At 42.1% G+C, this 21,898-nt stretch overlaps 1 protein-coding gene across 1 annotated transcript; it reads right to left on the bottom strand.

Moving 5' to 3' along the window:
• Window positions 1-345: 345 nt before the first annotated feature.
• Window positions 346-21,549, bottom strand: cpne4b (copine IVb). The gene is made up of 16 exons (XM_044052886.1): window positions 21,295-21,549; window positions 17,165-17,355; window positions 14,038-14,217; window positions 10,998-11,069; window positions 10,724-10,798; window positions 9,550-9,633; window positions 9,367-9,456; window positions 7,656-7,754; window positions 7,096-7,182; window positions 6,535-6,594; window positions 6,243-6,376; window positions 5,980-6,034; window positions 5,740-5,791; window positions 5,067-5,200; window positions 4,437-4,673; window positions 346-1,324 (listed from the first exon to the last, which is right to left on the bottom strand). The coding sequence occupies exons 2-16, from the start codon at window positions 17,333-17,335 to the stop codon at window positions 1,193-1,195; spliced, it is 1,662 nt and encodes a 553-aa protein (XP_043908821.1). The 5' UTR covers window positions 17,336-17,355; window positions 21,295-21,549; the 3' UTR covers window positions 346-1,192.
• Between the last annotated feature and the right edge of the window lie 349 nt (window positions 21,550-21,898).

The following is a 21,898-nucleotide window of genomic DNA, read 5'->3' as shown; positions in this document are numbered from 1 at the left end:
AGAAGAGAAGAAGAGAGGCATTTTTAGAGGTTTTCCCTGCCTCTCTGAAACCCATCTTCAGTCTCTTTTAGAAAAAGATTGGGAAAACTAGGAGGTTCATGTGCTGAATACTGATCTGACAGTGAGAGACAGAGGCAAGTATGGAGTGCACTCTCTGGACAGCCCAACTTTTCATGACCTAATTAAACGTACCAAGATTAATTAAATCATTTATTCTTGCATTTTAATGTTTGTTAGAGAGATGGAGGTGTCTTTAAGCAGACATTCACACATATGGGAGAGTGGGTGGAAATTTATTGACACACACATACACACACGCCTTCACACAAATTAGATCCCACCACACATGAGAAAATCAGTGTCTTTATTATAATCAACATGCAGATTACAGAAATAGTTTTTGCTCACAGATGAATGCCTACCACACATGCTTGTCTACCCTCCCCAAAACTCTTTACAATGTAAGAAGGTTAATAAGAAATTATTACAATATTTTATGTCGTTTATTTCCATTTAGCAAAATGTCGAACAAACCTGTAGAAAAGACCCCAAAACACCCGAGACACCCTTGAATGTCTCTTGAATGACAGGGATACTTTATTTCATAACTAGCAAGCTGGTACCACAGACTGGATAATAGCAGATGCAGAATTATGCATGCATTTATGCAGTACACTAACAGGGGTGCCTCCATTCCATAATAAGATTTGCAATGCTAATACTAAGCATTTCACACTATGCAGTCACATATTTGGGGTTGTCTACTCACAGATCTTTCGTCCTATACTTGCTAGTTATCTGAATAAGGTAAGAGTGTCATTTCTTTGGGTGGGCTATGGTTTGAGTCTGCATGCTGGCTCAGAAGACTGCTCTTATTCCTACAAATATCTTTTGAATATACAGTAGATAATAGTAATAATTTTCAAGGTGATGCCAGGATCACTCATGCAATGGAGTAGTTCAAACTGCTTCACCAGAACGAGCTATTTCTCTGAGCTAGACTATTGTATAAGACAGCTGAGGGTACATGACTATGTGTGTATGTGTGCTTGTGCTTTTGCATGTGTATATGCATTATACAGTAAATAAATGTATATGTATATATATATATATATATATATATATACATATATATGATATACAGTACACTGTATATATGTATTTTGTGTGTGTGTACGCATGTAGTCCATTGTCAGGGGCTGAACGTTCTCGTGGACTCGTAGTCTGACATGCACTTGGGTTTGATGCCTTTAGCGTTGTAATAGTCCACCACCTGGTTCGGGACTTCTGCCAAAACACTCTTAGCCAGTGCAGCTGGGGAGGCCTGGAAAAAAAGCGATACAGACAGAAAAGTTGGAGAGAGGTCACAAATACTCACACATCACTGGCCATGCGTGATTCTTGGATGTCAGAATTTACTGAGTCTGACGGTGTCAAAGGTTTAGACCAGTGAAACTGATGTGATCAGACAAGCCTATCCTCAAAAACATCCCTTGTGGTATACCTTTTTTGTCTTAAACTCCCTTTGTTTCACAACTACATACTCTATCTACAAAACTGTCACAGAAAACAGAGGCATCGCACCAACCATTTTCTTAGGAGAAAAAACTATGCACAGAGTCGGGATCGGACAATTTGCGGAAAATAACTACTTGTGATTTTCACAGTATAGATATAGATATAGATATACCACATGACATAATATCAAATATTAAAGATTTAAATTGCTTCCAAAATGTAAGAGGATTTTAGGATCATGACAGTAAAACAGAAACACTGACTCAGATGTGCTACATGGGGTTTATCCTGAATAAGAGCCTCGATAATTCGCTAATTGCATTGTTTCAAATTGCAATTTCAAATTTAAATTGATTCACTGTTCAGCTGTAGTGCAAAGGCACTCTTTGCAACAGCGAAGTTGTCTGTTTCTATTTGCTCTATGTTTTATAATTATTTAAAACACTGACTCTAGTTTTACTATTAGAAGTTTTCCGAGTTACATGTTAGTAACCTTACATTTCAGCATGTTGACTGGTTTATTAACTCTCCTGTCATTTCAGATCCTGTCCTGAAAGGCAATCACCTCACCAGGCTTCACCGATCTCCTCCCCACCTGCAGCTTTGTTCTCACAAATTAGACAGCTGTATATTTACTCCTGTGTTGTGCTTTTGGGTTCAAACTTCCTCTGTTAAAGTTTAAGATTGGCTTTAATTACCCTACAGGAAATACTCCTGCCAAACGGTCGATGGTGTAAACATCCATGGTAAAGTACAAAAATATAATTAACGTCAAAAAGAATAAATGGCCGCAATGAATGGAATGATATCATGATTTCAGCTGAAAACGACACTATTTTTTATAGTTGAGCCCAATGTGTTTCTCCATCAAAAGACCTGAGGCATAACAAGTAAACAAAAACTATTTACTGAACTAGTCAGCTATAATTGTACAGTTAAAGATAAATTATTTAGAGCAACCCCCACCACCTTTTTAGTTACACTGAGGACTGAAAAGGGGAAAATCCAATGGCAAACATGAACACACACACACACACACATCACTGCACTTGCCTCACCACACACACCCAAATCAGAGTTTGTCATACTCTGTCTCACATAATTGCTCGAGACAATGCATCATCAAAGCGCTCCCTCCTTCCCACCCAACCCTCCTCCTCCTCCTCTCATTTCCGCCCACCCTCATGCTCCCTCTCCTCCACTCCTATCTACCTGCTACCCCCCGCCCCACTCTGCCTGTCACACAGCAGCTCTGTCCTGTTAATCCCTTCTGAAAAGAAACGACAGAGCAGAAAATCACCTCTCCACCTCTGTCACACACTCCCTCATTCCCTTTTGTCTTTAGCTCCAGTCTCCTGCTGACCTCCCTCGAGCAACAACAGCAGCATCACCAGGGTTTTCATCCTACCTCCACTTCTTCCTCTCCCCTGTCCCCCAGAATCATTCTTCACGTCTTCTTCCTGTCTCGATCTTTAACAGTGTACTTTGGGAATACTGTATGTGTCCCCTCCTCTCTCTCTCTCCCTCCCTCCCTCTCTCTCTCTTTCTCTGTTTAGCTGGGATCATTTCTCCATCCGTCAGACCAAACTCAACATAACAGACCCGGCAGAACAGACCTTGTCAAAGCCGAGCAAAATTAAAGCCATCAGAGACACACACACGCACACACACGCACACATGCACGTGTGCGGTGCGTAGATAGCTGATGTGTTTTGACGAGAACTCCAAACACATTATACCCACTCACTCACACTTGTCACATCCTGAACACGACACTTACACTTACTCTCAACACATACATACCTTGCACCCCCCCCAACAAACACAGTGACACATTTATAGAGCCTGCAGTGCAGTAAAACCTTTAAAAATCAACACTTTGTAATATTAATTTAAAATCAGATGAATGGCAGCAGCTGTTTTCTAATCACTTCGTAAAACTATCTTGTATGATGTTTGTTATGATGTTGCGGTCTTCTTTTATTATTTCTATAAGGGATATAAATGATTATTTCCCTTTTCTCACTTTAAAAAGTGTGCATTGATAAGTGTATTAGTATTCTTATGCTTGTATGCTTATGTTTGGTTGATTTACATTACAATACCTCCTTAATGTGGGCCAAGCCATTCCTGCACGGCTGCACGAAACTGCCATGACTTAATTTTACGCATAAACCAGTGACTGGTGACTTGTAAAGCAGTTGTTTTTTAGTGTAACTGAATCATTAGAATCAGTTAATTAAAAAGCACTTTGTGAGGAAAGCACTACCGGAGCACAGACTCCGTCTGACGCAGTCACTGGACTGAAATACAGCGACAGGGGTCGCGATCGCAGGCTTTCGGCAGTGCTGTCGCTAAACACACCAGACGCCTCTGTTAAAAGATGAGATTTTAGACATTTCCCTGGTAATTGTTGGAGATTAACCCACATTTTTAGGATTTCGGCATTGTTCGGCTTGATTCTTGCGTCAGGTGTCTTGCACATTGCTATTCCTGTGGCATAGTATCAGCTCAGCTCGCTCAGATAGGCCTCTATTTATCCACAACCACCCAAAATCATTACATAATGAATAGCAATGGTAACAAGGTGAAAGAAGTTTTTTGATGTGTTGTAGACTCTCCTTACATTTCATATGCCCTTTAATATCAGCTTGAGAAGGCTGTATCATCTAAGACACATAGTCTGTAATCAGCGATTGTTATGCGGCCTGTGAAGAAGTAGCTACACAAAGCCGCGTCTAGTGTAAAAGTATGTAATATAAAACATTTTCTGCTGCATTAGTTGCCCAATTTGCATGACTTGATTTTTGCTGGCTTCCCTCTGAGAATTAGTCACATCAAAGCACTCAGATTTTTTCTTGAATTTAAAGATTCCCCCACCCCCGCCCCGCCCTTCACCTTTTATTCCCACTACCCACGTGTTTGAAGTCCTTGAAAGGGACAAACTGGACGATGTCGCGGAGAACAGGCTCTCCCTTGGGCGAGCGCAAGATCCCGTCGTCTCCGTCCAGGATCTGCATGTCTGTGAAGTCTGCGTTGCCGACGCCGACGATGATGACGGACATGGGCAGATGAGAGGCGTGCACGATGGCCTCCCGTGTGTCAGCCATGTCGGTGATGACGCCATCTGTCAGTATCAGCAGGATGAAATATTCCTGTGGGTGACAGGGGAGGGTGGAGACGGGGAGGGCAGACATTTGTGGGTGGATGAGGAGAGTACTTGGGGAGTGACAAGAAGATGTTCAGTGAATTTCATGTTGTGGAAGTGACTTCTTGTCAGGAACTAATTTAAATAAAACTCATTCTAATCCACCAGAGAGCCTGGAAGAAGTGGGAGGCATTAAAGCAGAGAGAAATGTGTGCTCTAAAACTTGTGATGGAATTAAATTAATATCAGTTCCCCTTCGTTTCAAATTCATTTTGCCACCACTGTTTTGTCTTTTTTTCCCTGTCTTTACATGAACCAGTGCAAACACCAACAGCCAAAACAGCAGAGGCAAAATAGTCCAGACATTCTTTTTTGTTATTTTTCTCATTCCCTCTCTCACCATGGCCTCTTTGGTGTGCATCTCCTCTGAGGCGGACGAAGCCACTTTCTGGATGATTGGGGCGATGTTGGTTGGCCCGTACAGCTGAATCTTGGGGAGGCAATTCTGGTAGGCCTCCACCACACCCTGGATCCCTGCGACACACAATAACCGGCTCACTCGCTGCTTGTTTATTCATCTTCTTGTCAATTTGTCTGCGCATTACACTGTGCTGACCTCACCAAGTCAGAGATCCTGTGCTTGCAAAAGTATCTGCTAAAGCAAATCAGAGTCTGCACATGTGAAGGTGAAAAGGCATTTCTCAAGAAGCATTCCCTGTAATCCACACAAACATGAGAGAGCATTCACGCGGCTTCTCGGCAGGTCCACAGCAATGTCAGGACAAGAGCGTGGAAGCCCATTTCACACATACAGATTAGTGTTGTTTCTCCTCTCTATCTTAGAACCTGGAATACTTCCTGCAGCACAGTGACAAGTCTCCCTGCTGCATTTGTGTGTACAGATGTGTGCGTGTGCACGCCTGAAATAAAGGGTGGGAGCACACACAGAGGGGGGAATATGGGACTGATTGTGAGGGGGTACTGAGAAATGTGCAGCAGTGATGCTGCAGGACTGCTTGAGTGTGCTGTTTGAAGAGCTTTTGTGAGTCGACAGTGTCTGTGCGGGAGCTTACCAGCACATTCGGGATTGTCCTCATCGAAGTTCACAGCAAAATCGTGCGAAACCTTCATGAAAGAACACATGGGACTTTCACTACCCCGGCAAACCAACGCGTTCAGTTGAATTTAAAGGGGTAACAGCTGCATTCCCCTGTCATGCTGATGAAAAGCAATCTGTGCCACTGAAATAAATATAAAATCTTAACTAGAAACTCCCCATACTACTGCACATCAGCACATCCCCAGTGTCCTACCTTGAAGTCAGGTGGAATCAGAGCTCCAAAGCCAAATGCTGGGAACATCTTATCACTGCAGGAAGACACACGATTCAACAGAAAGATGGAGAGGAGGTTGACAGGAAAGGACAGATAAAAGGGAAACGCTTTGAGTATATGAAACACTTTAACACAGTCTTCAAAAAAAACAACAAAAAACACACCGTAAGCAAACAGAATAACAATCTATGATGAAATTCATCAAGGGACTTTGGTCCTAGAGGGATTGATGGAGTGTCTACCTGTCATAGTCTTGACAGATCTCCCCGACAGCCACGAGAGCTTTAAGGTACTCATTTGGCTGGTAGGGGTGGATGTAATGGAGGGAGCAGCTGTTTCTGGGATCCCCATTGGATGCTGTGAAGTCTATTGCCACCTGGGACAGAAACACACACACACACACATTCAGATATATACAGTATATACTGAATAAGTACAGTATATGCTCACGTGCCATATAGTGAGCACAGGCTGACAATGACATGCTGCTGTGAATGTCAGTTACATATTGAGATAATGTGACATCAAACTTACTGTGAATTGAATTTGACAGCCTCCCATGATGTAATCCAGGAAGGAATACATTTTGATGATCTGTCAAAGAAACGTTCACATTTAGACCGCGTCACGGAAATTCATTGGTTATAAAGAGGCCATATACAAGGCCATAGCCCGGTTGTTTCTGTCGTGACAAATATAACTCAGCTGAAACTAAAATGTTTTAACTAATTGCTCAGTCGATACAGAAAATTACTCATAAACAGTTCAGAAAAGTGATTAATTACCATTTATCAAGTAGAAATGCCAATAATTTTCCTGGTTCCATTGATTCAAATGTGTTTCCCTTTGTGTTAATTTTAAAATTTGGTATCTTAGGATTTGGACAATTTATCACTATTAATCACACTAATCTTGCAAATTGAGGAGCCCATTTAGCAGTGGGACAAAACTATGTGCCCTTTCACCGACTCATAAATTATCACCTAATAGACATAAAATAATCAATCAACAAATAAATGGCAGAACAGAGTCAGAACAAACAGCGGTACACTGCCGAGATATTAAAGATCTACGACTGATACTGCATCACTTCACCTTACAGTGATTGAGTATGACAACACCAGAGTTTCTGTAATTCTTCTTCTTCGTCTGGTATTTGGGGTTGATGCACTCCCACTGAATCTGGGCAAACACACACACACACGCACGCACGTTAAGTCAATATTTGTGGTGTGACAGTGGGTGGGTGTGAATATAAATGAAACAAAATCACCAATTTATTTCATAAATGCACAGTGCTGAGAAAACACAGACAGTGGATGTAGTTGATGGCTGTTCATTGCCTTGACGCTTAAATACATGCTCTGTATATCTAGGATCTCAACATCTGTTGAAATCTTCAGGAGGAATAATGTTACAAGTCTTGTCATGTGAAGACGTCTGTATTTGTATTGTCCGCTATTTGAACGGTTACTCATTTATGAGATCTGCATCACACCGTGTGGCGTAGAGGATCAAACAAAGTGCATCTCACAACTACTTAAATAAATATCAATGCAAGGCAAAGATCCAACCGTCCATCTAAACAAACCTGCGGTTAGGAGTCTGTGTGCTGTGTGTTTCACAACTATGTGGCTTTGTGTTTCTGTGCTTACCTGCTTTCCCTCCTGCTCTGCCCTTGTTTCTTTAAATGTGGTCTGAAACTCCCCGATAAAATCGTGTTTCCCATTTGAGTCCCAGTCCCAAACTGTGCACTGGAACAGACACAAAGAGACACACACACACACACACACATATGAGCACACAGTGCTTTCAGTCAGAGCACAGCTGCCTCACTGACACACACACACACACACATGGACTTGTAGGGAAATGCCATGCTGAATGATTGATAAGCCAGTGTTGGTGGGGGGCAATGGAGCGGTGAAATATTAATCTGAGGATGCTGAGAGAGACGCGGCTTAAGCTTTATGTGTGTGCATGTGTGTTAACGCCTAATAGTTTGTTTCTCTCAGAGGACCAATGAGACAAGAGACAAGATAAATGGCCCCAATCACTGGTGAAAAGCGAGGGTCAGCTGGATACGTCGAAGCACATCTTAACAGCGCGCCTGTCGTTCCGACGTGGGGGAGAAGACACCAATGTGTCTGTGCTGTCCTTCAGAGTCAGTACGATCGATAATATTCAATAAAACTGGACACACTAACGCGAAAAAAAACAGATTTACTGAATCATTTTGCTGTATTACGTTGTGACCCTCTCACCAGAGGTCACCTCAACAACTGGCAATCAGAACCAATCCAATAACACTTGACTAAGAACCGTGGCCAGCAGTAATCCCCTTATTTCTTCTCTCCCACTTAGGCTTCCAAGTCTCTACACCTGAAGTGCGAGTGTCAGATCCTTTGAGAATAGTGTGCATGTCTGTGTTTTTGACAGCAATTTTCCAGGTAATGAGCGAGTGAGGGAATGAGCGCTCGCTTTTACGGCCCTGCTCCCATTTTCTAGTAGCTGCGCAATAGCGTAATGAAAAAATGAGGAGAGAGAGAGACAGAGAGAGAGAGAGACCAAAAGAGGTGGCGGAAAGAAAATTAGAGAGGTGAATAAACACAAATGGGAGAGGCAGCCAGACACCACAGAGGAGGGTGTATGCATTTATGCATTGGTCATTTAAGAGCCAGGTGGAAATAAGCACTGGTCTGAATAGAAATCTCTGCCCTGCCATTTCTCACTATAGCTCTGATGCTTCAAACAGGTAGCCCTGGAAACCATAGCTGATGTGCTGTGTGTGTGTGTGTGTGTGTGTGTGTGTGAGCCCTTTCTCCTGCTGTCAGAAGCCATGGAGAGTTAAGACGTGGCTGCATATTTAATGAGCAAGCTCATGTTTATTCATAGTAAGAATAACTGTTCGCAGCTCGTGTGCAGCCGCCACTTTCACACATATGTGCACAAGCACATGCATGCGCACGGGCACACACACACACACACACGTGTCTATTCAGGCAAGAAAAGGTGAGAGTTTAGGACGACCACTGAGCTCTTTCACACCCGTCTGACTCTTAAAATAACACAGTGACATCAGCGAAGGAAGCACATGCAGACTGAACTCAATTCTCAACTGCTTCAAAGATGAAAACACGGAGGGTTTTTGTTTGGTTATGTTTTCCTGTATGAATGTGGCACACAGTGCTTGTGTGTTTTTCAAATCTTTGTGATTTGTATGCGCCACAAAAGAACTCTCCGGCCTTCTAATGATGCCTGGCCTTGGTCGGTTAAATATGCATCATTGTTTCACAGGCGGGGGTTAAGCGATGATGAAGTATTATGTTAAAGGTGTAAAGTATTATGACGTTCACTCCGACTCACCTTTAGCTCCCTGTCATGGTCACCACTGCAGAGTGTGTTCAAGGAAACTTTAAAGGATTTCCAAACAGGGCTCAGATTGTTCATGACCGTCTACACACAGACACACACATTGAAAAATGTCACAATAATTGTTAGTCACTGATCTGAATAACCACTTCTTCTAGTTGTTTTGCTTGTAATTACCTCAGTTCTGTGCACGAGTGACTCCGTACCGTCATCGTTCACTCTAAAGATCTCAAGGAAAGGGTCGGACTTGCTGAAGAAATCCTTCAGAGGGAAAACACGCAGGTAAGGCAATGCCTCGGCTGACTTTGAACATCATACATCGTTTATACACTAAAAAGAATAATTATTGTATACACTTTTTCCTCTCTTTCCTCCTTGTTGTGTCCCTGTCCTCTCCAATTTATCTGCCCCTCCACTGCTCTCCTCCATCTTTTCCCTGAGGCACAGCTTGTTTAGATTAGTCATCCATGGCCATGTGTGTGTGTGTGTGTGTGCATGTGGAAGCTGAAAATTAATTTAGCTTCCTGTATGTGTGTGTGGTGGGCAAAGGTTGTGGTGGGGTTGATGAGGGAGAGGGAGGCCACCTCGGCAGGATTTTACTTCTTTGTATTCTTGCTCTCTTGCCACTTATTCAGGGAATTCTTATATGCTGCTTTTCCACTACATGTTCCTGCACGGCTCAGTTCTTTGCGGTTTGGTTGGTTTTCCATTACAATGTATTACCTCCTCATTGGGCGGTGTCATCACAGCATGGCTGCATGAAACTGCTGTGACTTAATTTTATACGCGACACACACACACACAAACTAGTGACGAGTGACTTGTAAAGCATTTTTTTTTTCCGATGTACTTAGAATTTAATTAAAAAGATTAGTTCAGTACTTCCTCCATGACCGCAGCGCAGACGCCGTCTGACACAGTCACTTGACTGAAATATAGTGGCAGGGGTCGCTGCTCACGATCGCTGGCTTTCAGCACTGCTGTCACTAAATATTGAGATTTAAGACATTTCCTTTGCTAAATGTTGGAAATTAAGTGGGTATTAAAAAAGTACCAGGTACTATTGCTAATGGAAAAGCAAAAAAAAAAGTCAAGTCAGGACCATGTAGTGGAAAAACAGCAATAGACACAATGCATTACCTAGTCGCTTACCTAATCCCCCACCCATAACCATCACAACTAAATGTCTAACCTTAACCCTTAACCTAATTCTAACCCTAATCCTCAAACCTACCAACCTTCAAAAGGTTAAAGTTGCAAAGATAGGTTTGAATCAAACCTATCTTTGAATGACAAACACACACAAATCCAGTTTTTAATGTTCTGAAGGCGCCCACACGTTTGCACACACCTTGTCGTCTAGTTTACGAGCGCTGAAAGAGAGTTCAACGTAATCGTCGTTACCAGACAATTCTTCAGCTGTCACCTTTACAGAGGGGGAGAAAGACGGAGAGGTTGAGGAGGCGGAGGAGGTAAGAGAAAATAAGACATGTGGAACAGCACAGATTGAACACTCTGCATCATCAAATTAACTCAGAGAGGGGAAGGTCGTGCATGAGTCATTTGCATAAGTGTGCGTGTTGCTGTTGTGCTGTGCCGGGCTGACTTCAGACACACTGTCCTACCGTTATAGACGACTTTCCAGCCGTGTTTCCCTGTTTGAGAAGGGCTTTGGTCAGTTTCCTCTGCGACACGATCTGGAACAAACAAACAAATGTCACACTGCTGAGTGGACACGACCCAGCGCTGTCAAATCACATTTCTCTCTATCTAAGTAAAAAAAAAAAGTTGGTGCTGAAAATCTGTCTCTCTCTCTCTCTGTCTCTCTGTCTCTCTCAGCCAGGTGCTGCACAAAGACAGATGAACCCAAACAACAGGTAAAGAGCACCAGGAGGCGACAGAGCCAGTGTGTTTCACAGTGGGATCACCAGTACTACCAACACTTTCACATTACATTTGTTGTATATAATATCCAAAAAAAGAAGAAGAGTAAATGGATATACAGGCGCACTGCACTGCAGGAACACTGGAAAGACTGTGACAGAAGAATATCTGTGTCTGAGAGCCTGTGTGGAAACTGACGTTGCATCACCGTTTGAGATATGACACCTTTAGAGCCATTTACTGTACCTGTCTCATGGACATCTGCTTTTGGGCTTCACTGTAATGAGTAAGCTACATTTTGTCTGACTGTTAAAATGATCTAATTTGTACTTAACTCTGTTGTACACATTTCATCAAAAATGACTTCATGGTCTGATGTTAACATATCGCATTATAACTGACAGCATCCACATTGCTGTTGTTGTTCACAGCCAGACTAAATGTTGGCAGCATTTTGTCTTATTTTTGAAAAACCTCTCTGCCTCTTAATCCCCCTCTTTAATGTCAATTATTCTCCAAACTATTATAAATCCGCCAGCTTTGTGTTGCTGATTGCGAGGATTCTTGTGGAGACTCACATTTTTATTTCCCTCCATGGCCATGGGGACTTATTTCAGTCCAACATGTCCTTCCATTCAATATACCGTGAGGAAGTAATGCCCCTGGAATTAACGTACTCACCTTCTTAATGGGTGCAATTCCAGTTTTTCATTTGGAGGCTACAAAAGTGAAGCATGTAGCTCAAGTAAATCTTTAAATATTGATTACAACTACATCACTACTGCATTAAGAGGGACATGAACACCACTGTGTGAGCAACCAGGCCATATGTAGCAACATACGCACTTTGTAAACATTGTCGATGGCACCCAAGGGCTTTATGAAACAACGGCTTCAAGGACAGAGAAAATAACCACAGGGTGAATGCAGATAATGTCCTGATTCCATCCACAGTTGAAGTTGAGCTTTAAAACTTTGCAGTGTGTAACTTCTAATATCAAATGTCAAGTGATTTCGGCTCCGCACCACTCTCTGTGATTCACAGTGTAGCGGTGTTTAGATTCAGATTTGCAGCAACATTGCTCTAGTGATGTGAGAGGGCTGCCAAAAAAGTTGGAGTATGACACAAAAAAACACAAAGAAGTGCCCACAAAGTGAATTCTACTGCTCATAAAACCCCCTAGTCTTTTGCAGCAGTTTGATGGGATAAACGCTTTTGCCAGCCAACCCCTGCACTGCTGCTGTATAATGCACCACCACTCAGGTCTGATTGTTTGGCCTGACAGAGCCCATTTTCAGATGAAGGATGCAGCAAACAAAAAACTCTTTTACCTTTATAACAAAACAGAGGCAGAATAATAATTAATTCAACAGCAACATCAATCTAAGTTACACACTGCAGCTTTAACCCTTAGAGCTCACGCAGCACAGATCCGCCGCAGGTGCACCCATGGTAATTTGCCGTGGGAATAATACACAACTCCTTATATGGACATCCTGGGGGTGTGTGTTTACAGGTCACATATTCAGGCTTTAAAAACTGTGTTTTTTTTGTCCTCTTCTTATGTGTTGTTGAGTCAAAGTGAACTTTGAACTGTGACTTGTTTCCAAATTTCACAAATTCAATCCAATTGAAAATTTTGAGTGCTTTTTGCTCAGGTGTGTTCATATAGTTGGTGAAAATTGTTTTTTTTTGTTCATTAGATTGCCTAGTTTGTGCTGGAAAAAAAGGCTATAAGACATTCTATGTCGCTCTGTGTTCTAAGGGTTAAAGATGCTCCGGCGTCCGTATTCAAGTACCCATGACCTGATACATACAGTGGGTCTGTTACTGACAAGCTCAATGAACCCCAAAAAAATAATATATATGCTCCAGTCTGTCAGTCAAACTGTGCAGGCTGCATCCACGCACAAGTCTGACATTCGATAGCATGTTGCACACCGGTGAACACAACACCTACTGCATGAGATGTACTGCAAGTAATGCATACTCATTGATTCACATACAGTAAATGCACTCCTGCCACGGATTCAGCGATAGCGGACATCAGTGAGTGAAGTGAGGAAACTATAAGTGCCAGTACTCCCCTTATCCATACGAGGTGTGTATGTCTGTATTACTGAATCATTCAACAGTAAAGGATACCAGAAGATGTTCATCTGATCTTCACACCATCTATTTATTTTAATATTTAGTCCATATTAATGAAAGGGTTAGGGTTAGAGGTTAATTAAATTAAAATTGTCACATTGTCCATGTTATTTGTTCTCCTTAAAGACTTTTAACAGATATTGTTCTCCTTCTTCTTCCTCTTTCAGTTTCTCCTTTTAGGGGTCACCACAGCGGATCATCTGCCTGATAGATATTGTTCTTGTTTAATAATAAAAATGCAAGAAGCACTCGACACTTGTGAGAATGGCTGCAGCCTGGGAAAGGATTATTCTGGACCATGATGAATTGGACAGATAACCTAAACAGAGTTAGCAGCATCCCATGAGGAGTGCCGCTACTCGAAATTGTAAAATTAAGAAGTGCAGGTACTGCGTAACAGACAGTACTGGTGGACATACAAGTATGCTTGCATCATATCCGCCTTTGGCTCTTTGGTTAACTCACTCACACACACCACTTAGCTTGTGCAGTGAACTACCTAACATGCTGTTTGAGGTTCAGCCACATTAATCTCACTTCGAGGAGATTAGAGTTAAAAGTAGGCAGCTTTAATCATCAATCGATAATCACACAACGTAATGCACTGACCAGCTGGAAACAGCTCTCACCTGTCCTAAGGTGCACTCCATGGCACCCAGGAAGTCCGCATCGCGGAGGCCATTATTGGCAGAGCTGATGTCATGGAGTTCAAAGCGGAGCCTCTGGACCTCCTCAAAGTAATAGTCCACCAGGAAGATCTTTGAGAAGACCGGGCCGCTGCTGCTGCGGATCACCTCTGTGCGGTCCACCTACAAACACACACAGGCAAACACAAAGACAGGTGTATCAGAATGAACCCCCATTGCTCCCCGATCACTGCTCATTGTGGCTGCCCACTGCTCCTTCTAGCAAGGTTCCCAGCAGAGAATGGGTAAAATGCAAAGAAAGAATTAATACAAGTATATCAAATAAAAAAAAAGAAAGAAATTCATCTATAACAGTCTATAACCCACGGCTGTTTAGATTCCAAAAACTAAAATAAAAAAATAAACCTTCAATGTGTAAACTACGTGTGCCATCATATTCGCCATCGTTAGACTTCCTTTATGGTTTAATTAAAAGTAAATGAATGGTTTTAAAAGAAAACCTACTGTCAATATCTTGTGTTTTATTTCTTAATTATTTCTGAAACAGCTAAATATCAAACTAAATCAAATATTACTCCTTTATTTTTCAGACTTAAGTATAATGAGAGGCTGCACGGTTGGTGTCTTTGCAGCAAGAAGAACAAGGGCCTTTTCATGTTTGCATGTTCTCCCCGTGTGTGCGTGGGTTTTCTCCGGGTTCTCCATTTTCCGCCCACAGTCCAAAAAACATGAAGATTTGGGGATTAGAAAAATTGGACTGTAAGTGTGAGAGTGGATGGTTGTTTGTCTCTATGTGGCCCTGTGATGGACTGGCGACCTGTCCAGTGTGTACCCTGCCTTTCACCCTATGTCCGATGGGATTGGCACCAGCGCCCCCTGTGACCCTCATGTGGAGAATAAAATGTTAGAAGACGGATGGATGTATAAAGGAGGCTTGGGCTTTATGCGTTTCATAAAACTGTGCTACTTCAATGATGGTGTTTTTCCATTTAACTGAGCTTCTAAGGTCCTCCCAAAAGTGCACTGAAGAATGTAGATTTCATTCAACATTCAGCAGACTTTTCAGAGCAGAGCAGCAGTTTACCACAAGCCCTCGTTTAATCGTTTACACTCATCAACTTGAGAACTGTGGTTATGGATTTTCTGCGACGGCAAAAATGAATGACTAAATAAATGAAGCACATAAAAATGTTTGAGCAAAACGAGAAGCGATTGTAGTTGTAACATTGATCTTGCATTTCCTTCTGTGCCTGACACAGAAAATAATGAAGGGCCAAACACAAACATGCATCTCAGTGGTGCCAAACAAAATTATCTTACACCAGCAGCAATGACTGTGTTGCTTTGAATGTCGATAACACTTTGGCACACACACGCACACATGTACACATTATGCATGCACGCAAGGGCATGTCTGCAGACCTGACATACACCCACAAGTTTGGCCTTTTTCTGACACTTACCTCAATAGGCTGGCGTCTCATTAAAGCAAAAAGAGTCATGAACACATTAACACACACATGTGCCCCCACACACACACACATGCTCAGTGATGTGAACACTCTCTACCCTCTCAATTATCCAATTAAGACTCACTGAATCTGATTTGTCCATTTCCACAATCCCACAAAAGACACAAAAAGTCTTGTAACACAGACACACACACACACACACACACACACAAACACACACACACGGTCTGGTTTCCATGAGTTCAGAGGACATTACATCCACTTGCATTCATTTCCTAGAGACTCACTCTAACCTTAATGATAATTACTACTGGCCTAATCCTAACCCTGACCCCTGACCTTAACCTAACCCTGACCTAAGCCTAATGTTAAAAGTCCCCAAAAGATAATTCCCCGTAATGTGTATATAGTGTGTAAAAGATTTAGGTCCCCACAACATAAGGAACACCAGGCACACACACACACAAGCATGCAGTACAAAGTAGCTTCTTGTGAAGTGGTCTCTAAAGACATACTTTTTAACTGTGCGTGTTGTGTAGTGTAGCCTTTGTGCGAATGATAGTGTGTATAAATAAGTGACGTCATAAAAATCCAGTTCACTGCAGCAATTAAAGTGTGGGCATGCACGCGTGGGTGTCTCTCTACGTTTTTAAAAGCAAGGCAGTGCACTAAGTGTTTGTTTCCTCACAAATAAAGGGTTCGCATTAGAGGCGGATATAAAGAAACATCTCTTCCTTGGATTTCCTCTTGATGTATCCCCTCCATCATGCTGTGTTTTGAGTTCATCTCGAACACGTGTCACTGCCACTGCTGAGGCTTCAGTGGGAATACGTTGTTTCATAAATAGAGGATTCTATCTGAAGCCCCTGGGTCTTGAAAGTAAAATGGAAGGAAATAGAACATTAACCGGGCGAGAGCAACATCATTTTTCAATTTATTTTCCATTTTCAAGGGCTCAACACTAAATTCTGAGAAGATATTTTCTCCAATATAAACGTCTATGAGTACAGCGGAAAGTAGCTTGATGCTATCTTTACTTTCTTTATTAAAATGATCAGTTCAGAGGAACCAGCACTTTCCACTTCATCTGTATATCAGTCTGCAGAAATTATTATTTCAGTTGTTTGCTGTCCCTAATAAGAACCAACCACAACCTGCATTTTAGCGTGAGAGGGTGAACAACACAATCACAGCTGCGCATGGTTGCTTGAATCCTTGATTAGATACAATAATGTCGTCAAAGTTGGATTCAGTCACGTGTCTAAACAAATTTCAAGTGAACATTCACGAGGAATCCTCTGCGACAGAAGGTTAAAAGCAGGCAAAGCCAATCTTTCTGGGAGATCAGGTGATGGAGCAAATGTTGTTAAAAAGTGACAATAAAATCACCTTGAAGGCTTTGTCATACAAAAGAAGACTCTTTTTTATCAGCTGAAACATTTTCTTGGACTGCAGCAGAATTCAAAATGCAAACTGTCAGTTAAAAAATCAATCACTGTCAATCATTCTAACAAAAGCATGAATAACTCAGCTCCTTCAGAATATCTCCCATCCATTATCCATAACCTTTATCTTTTTAGGGTGCTGGGACCAGTACCAGCCAACAGGAGAGAAGCTAATGTCTGGGAATACTTTACCTCAAACCACTGCCCGTGCGACTGCATCTTCAGGACCACGCAAGGATCAGGTTTAGAGAGAGCGTCGCGGTCGGAGATCCCCCGGCAGGCGACTCTGAGCTCCACCTTGGTCAGGCATGGAGAGCTGATAAAACCAAGCGTGGCCTCTGCGGACTCGTAGATGTTACTCATGCTGAACACACAATCACACACTGGAAGGAGAAAGAGAGAAGACAAAAGCGGGGCTTAGCTTGTAGAGATTGACAATTTGGCTTGCACTCACACTCATAGGTGCCTTAAATCTATTTCCCTCTAAATGGGAACATAATTTACAAAATTGACACTATATGCCATTAAAGAAGACCTGAATCTAGTGATTAAGGCCATTAACCCCTGAGGGAAAAATATTTACTAACGTTATAAATCAAATGAGAAGTAGGCTCACTTTTCTACAATCAGTCGCCCCTCCTAGCTATTCAACATATTCTCACTTCCTGATTAGCTTCATCATGCAAACTGGAAGACTATGTCCACTTTTTACAGAGAGTCTATAAAGAAGGTGTCAGACACTGTATAGATATTTCTTTATTTTAAATCCCATTCACCGCAGTTCATTGGAACAGTTTTTCGCACTGACATGAGGAGATGCAGTGGTCCTGACTAAGCAGACAGCAGTCAAACTGTTCAAGGTCAGTGGACAAGGTCAGCTACTCAATATCAGACCATCAAATACACACAAACACACACACGTACTGTACACATAATAACATAATAACACCCATCATCATATACAAACTCATCCCGATGCACAAAGATGAACAGAAACATGCACATGCATGCATGGACACACTCAGGATGTGAGCTCTGCTGAGTAATCAACAAAGGTTTCGTCTGATTTCTCCTCAGGTTTCCACAGAGTGTAGGGTTCACGTTCCGTAAATAGAAAACTGTCAAGCTGTTCTTGTACTATAAGTTAAAGGTACATCTAATGTCGGAGTGTTTCACTCCATGTACATTTAAAGCACGGGAATGTCTCACTGTTCATTGTACTTTTAATAGTCCACATCGTGCAGACATGGCAGTAATAGCAGTAATAAAAACACGAGACTGAATCTTAAAGGCCATGCACAACGATTCTTTTTTTTTTGCTTATTCCACCTCTTCCCAAAGACTGACTCAGCTTTTCCTCGCAACCCCTTTAGTTTTGTTGCATCTGTTCTAGCAGAATTATTCAAACCACCCAGAAGTACTGAACACACTTGGTGTGCAGAGCATTTAAGTTCAGACCAACAGCTCAACAACATAGACGCTAGTAATTAGGACTGAAATCAGGGAAAATGGCAAGCTAATTGTTTTGTTTTTTTGTCTTAAAAGGATAGACATATAGAGTACTAGAATGACGTCTACCATCTTATTTTGAAGTTAAATGAAGTTAAATTCAAATGTATTCATTTCATGTAAAAAAAAACAACAGTTAAATTTCCAGCATGTACGAGTTATAGTCATATTCACACCTACGGACAATTTAGAATGTCCACTTAACCTCTGCGCATGTTGCACACACAAGGAGAACTCCATGCAAAAAGGCCCTCAGTCAGACCATGTGACGAGGGCAACAGTGCTAACCGCTACGCCACCGTATGAAGACTGAAGGTTATGTCAAACAATGTGTCATTGGTCTTTTTTTGCATTAGCTTTAGCTACAAAAAACACAGGTTTTGGCGGGTTTGTCCATTCAGGCTCCTTTAGAAGCACGGCTGTGCAACATGGCGACCTCTATAAAGAACACTATTGAAGCGTATTCAAACACCATCATGGGTAGTATTACTGCAACTACTGATTGTTTTCATTATTGACTCATCTGTCGATTATTTCCTCGATTAATCGAGTCCACAAGATGTTTCCTAAACCTGGAAAGGGTGATGTTCTCATCAGCTTTAATGATTTCAAAATATTTACATATAAAAGGCTGAAAACCTCAGAGAGGTTGTTAAACAAAACAAAACAAAATACATAACAAAATAGTTAACAACTAATTAAAACTAACCCTAATAGAACTAACTGCCCCAGATAGAACGGCACATTTCTGCCAATAAGCTCCCATATCTTACACGCTGGACCTTTATGCTATACTGTATGCAGTGTCATACATTTCTAGTGTGTGTTCTTTAATCAAAGGCTTTATTTTCAAAGCCTGGGTCAGCTTGACACTAAACCATACATTTACCTACATACATCGTGAACATGTATAATTAATCCCAAAAATGCATGGATCAATTTTCTCAGCCTCGAATGCACATGAAGCACTATAGGGAAGCCTCTGGTCCAGTTCATCCAAACTCAGGAAGAACGTCAGGTCTCATGTGCTAGGTGGTACAAACTGAATATTAATGCAGTGGTCTAGTAGTATCATCCTTGGGGAGCAAAGCTCTTGGAACTGGGTCTGGCTCTGACCTGAATCTCTCTACCACCCCCTCTCCTCTCCTATCTCACACACACTCTATCTTGTATAATTCATATTCCATTTGTGTGTGCGTGTGTGTGTGTGTGATTGCTTGTGGTAATTATTTTTAGCTGTAAATGGCCTGCATACAGAAAAATGTATGCAGACAGCACCACAGGGCAGGTGTGTTTCCTAATCGTGAGTGAGTGAGTGTGTGACACAGAGTGTGTGTGTGTGTGTGTGTGTGTGTGAAGCAGCAGATGCCTGTCTGTTCTGGTTGACAGAAGATGACATTGATAGTGATGGCGGATGTGGACGACACGACCACTGTAGAAGAAGAACAGTGTGCAGAATCTGCCTTTACAAGGAAAGCCTCAGCTGTCACAGGTGCTGTGCATCGCCCGAGGTGACAGCGAAATTCTCATTTCATATTTGTGCTAAACTGTGGCATTGCCAGAGCTGACAACTGGTTTATTGATTGACTGTATAAACGACTGTAATACAGAATTGTGCAAGAGTGTCATGTGGTGATTTGTTCCCCCCCACCCCCCCTAATTTGTACAGAAAAAGTATATTGTAAAATACCTGCATATGAAATTTTAAAGAAACAACAATTAGGGTATATGTCAATACACTTTTGTTGAGCGACAAATTGCCGGTTTGATTGCTGAAAGCTTTGCAACAAAGTGGCCTGCGTGCTCTGAAATTGGTGTGTAAATCAAAATAAGGTCCAAACAAAAACCAAAATAGCAGTGATTGATTGCTGGGTGTTGTGAGAAGTCCTAAAATCATTTCAAGGCTCCTCACTGTCAACTTTTATTCTTCACACTGTGACAATCAATCACAGCTCAGAGGTTGATTGTCACGATCCTTCACTGTGTGTGTGTGTGTGTGTGTGTGTCCACCCTTTCACCTTCACTCGTTCACCCCTGTATACTGAAACAAATGTGACATTAATGATTCAAACACAGGAAGGTCCACGATGACACTGTACACTGTAATTGCTCGGTCACATATTGATTACGAGACTAAGAGAAGAAATGCCGACATCCAGCCACAGTGCAGGCACCACACATATGCTGAATAACTAATGTATGCACCATATTAATATTATTGTTAGAGTATTATTCAACATGACAAGTGACAGCAGTCAATATGCTCGGTGGAACGAATGCACATTTAACCAAGGCAGTCTGAGAGAGAAGTATCAGAAGTGAAGCAGCCTGGTGTTGTGAATTCAGTGTTATTAGAGCTGCCACAGAGACAGAGACAGAGACAAGTGAGAGTGAGGAGGACAGAGGTTGTGAGATGAGGGGATTACAGAGGCAGAGTGAGAGAAATAAGTGAAGACAGGCAGGTGAGAATGGAGAGAAAGGTGCAGATTAGTCCTTCTAGGGTTTATCTTGTCTTACAGTGCTCCCACATAATAAAATTAAAGCAAAGGGTTTCTACAAGAAGCTCAGGGTGTTTCTTAAATGAAGTCCCAAAGGAATGCTGTGGAATTATATTTTGCAACCTAAAAGGAACATGCCCCTTGGATAATAAGACAGTATAAGCATGCAACTACAAACATACTATCACATCTGATGCCATCATATATCATTTACAATATAGAAAAAGAGCAAATATGTGGAGCATCCTGCAGCCCGCAGCTCTCATGCACCACACAGACTGCTGTAATCCCCCTGTAGTCAGGGACAAAACTCACCTCAACTACCTGGAGAAAAGATCCGAGCCGAAGAACTTCACCGTCTTCCACAGAAACAATCACGGATAACTACCCGCCCTCGTACCCATCTCCCTCTCCTCACACTCTTTGTCTCTCTGTCTCTTTTTCCCCCTCTCTTTACTGCAGAGCTCGGCCGGTTTGACGCTCACAGCCAAACACAACTGATTTCTGATTCCCACAGGACGAGCGCGGTGTGGACGCGCTCCGTGTTCCTGGGTTTATTCCGGGTGAAGGATGGGGAGGAGGAGGACGGTGCGCCACTTAACTGGAGTTTGTAATCCGCTGGCTCCACCGGGGGCCGTAGAGAGCGCTCGGTACCCGGGGACCAGCGGCGGCGCAGCGCAGTGTGCCAGCGCCATCTCGTGGTCATTTAAACGAACGGGGCACTTGGAAAACTGGGTTTCCCGTTGCTTTAATCCGAGAAGACCACATAATGTGAGACTCTTATAAATTCATACTGTAATGTTTCAGATTATTTAAAGATTGTTGTTAAAAACAACATAATATCACATAGTGCTTTTTTGTTACAGTCACTGATCTATAATAACTTGGCACATTTGAATTTCAATTCTTAATGGATGTC

Source organism: Solea senegalensis, linkage group LG20, assembly GCF_019176455.1.
Source record: "Solea senegalensis isolate Sse05_10M linkage group LG20, IFAPA_SoseM_1, whole genome shotgun sequence".
Taxonomy (NCBI): domain Eukaryota; kingdom Metazoa; phylum Chordata; class Actinopteri; order Pleuronectiformes; family Soleidae; genus Solea; species Solea senegalensis.
Note: the sequence above shows the minus strand (reverse complement) of the source record. Positions and strands in the feature narration are given on the sequence as shown.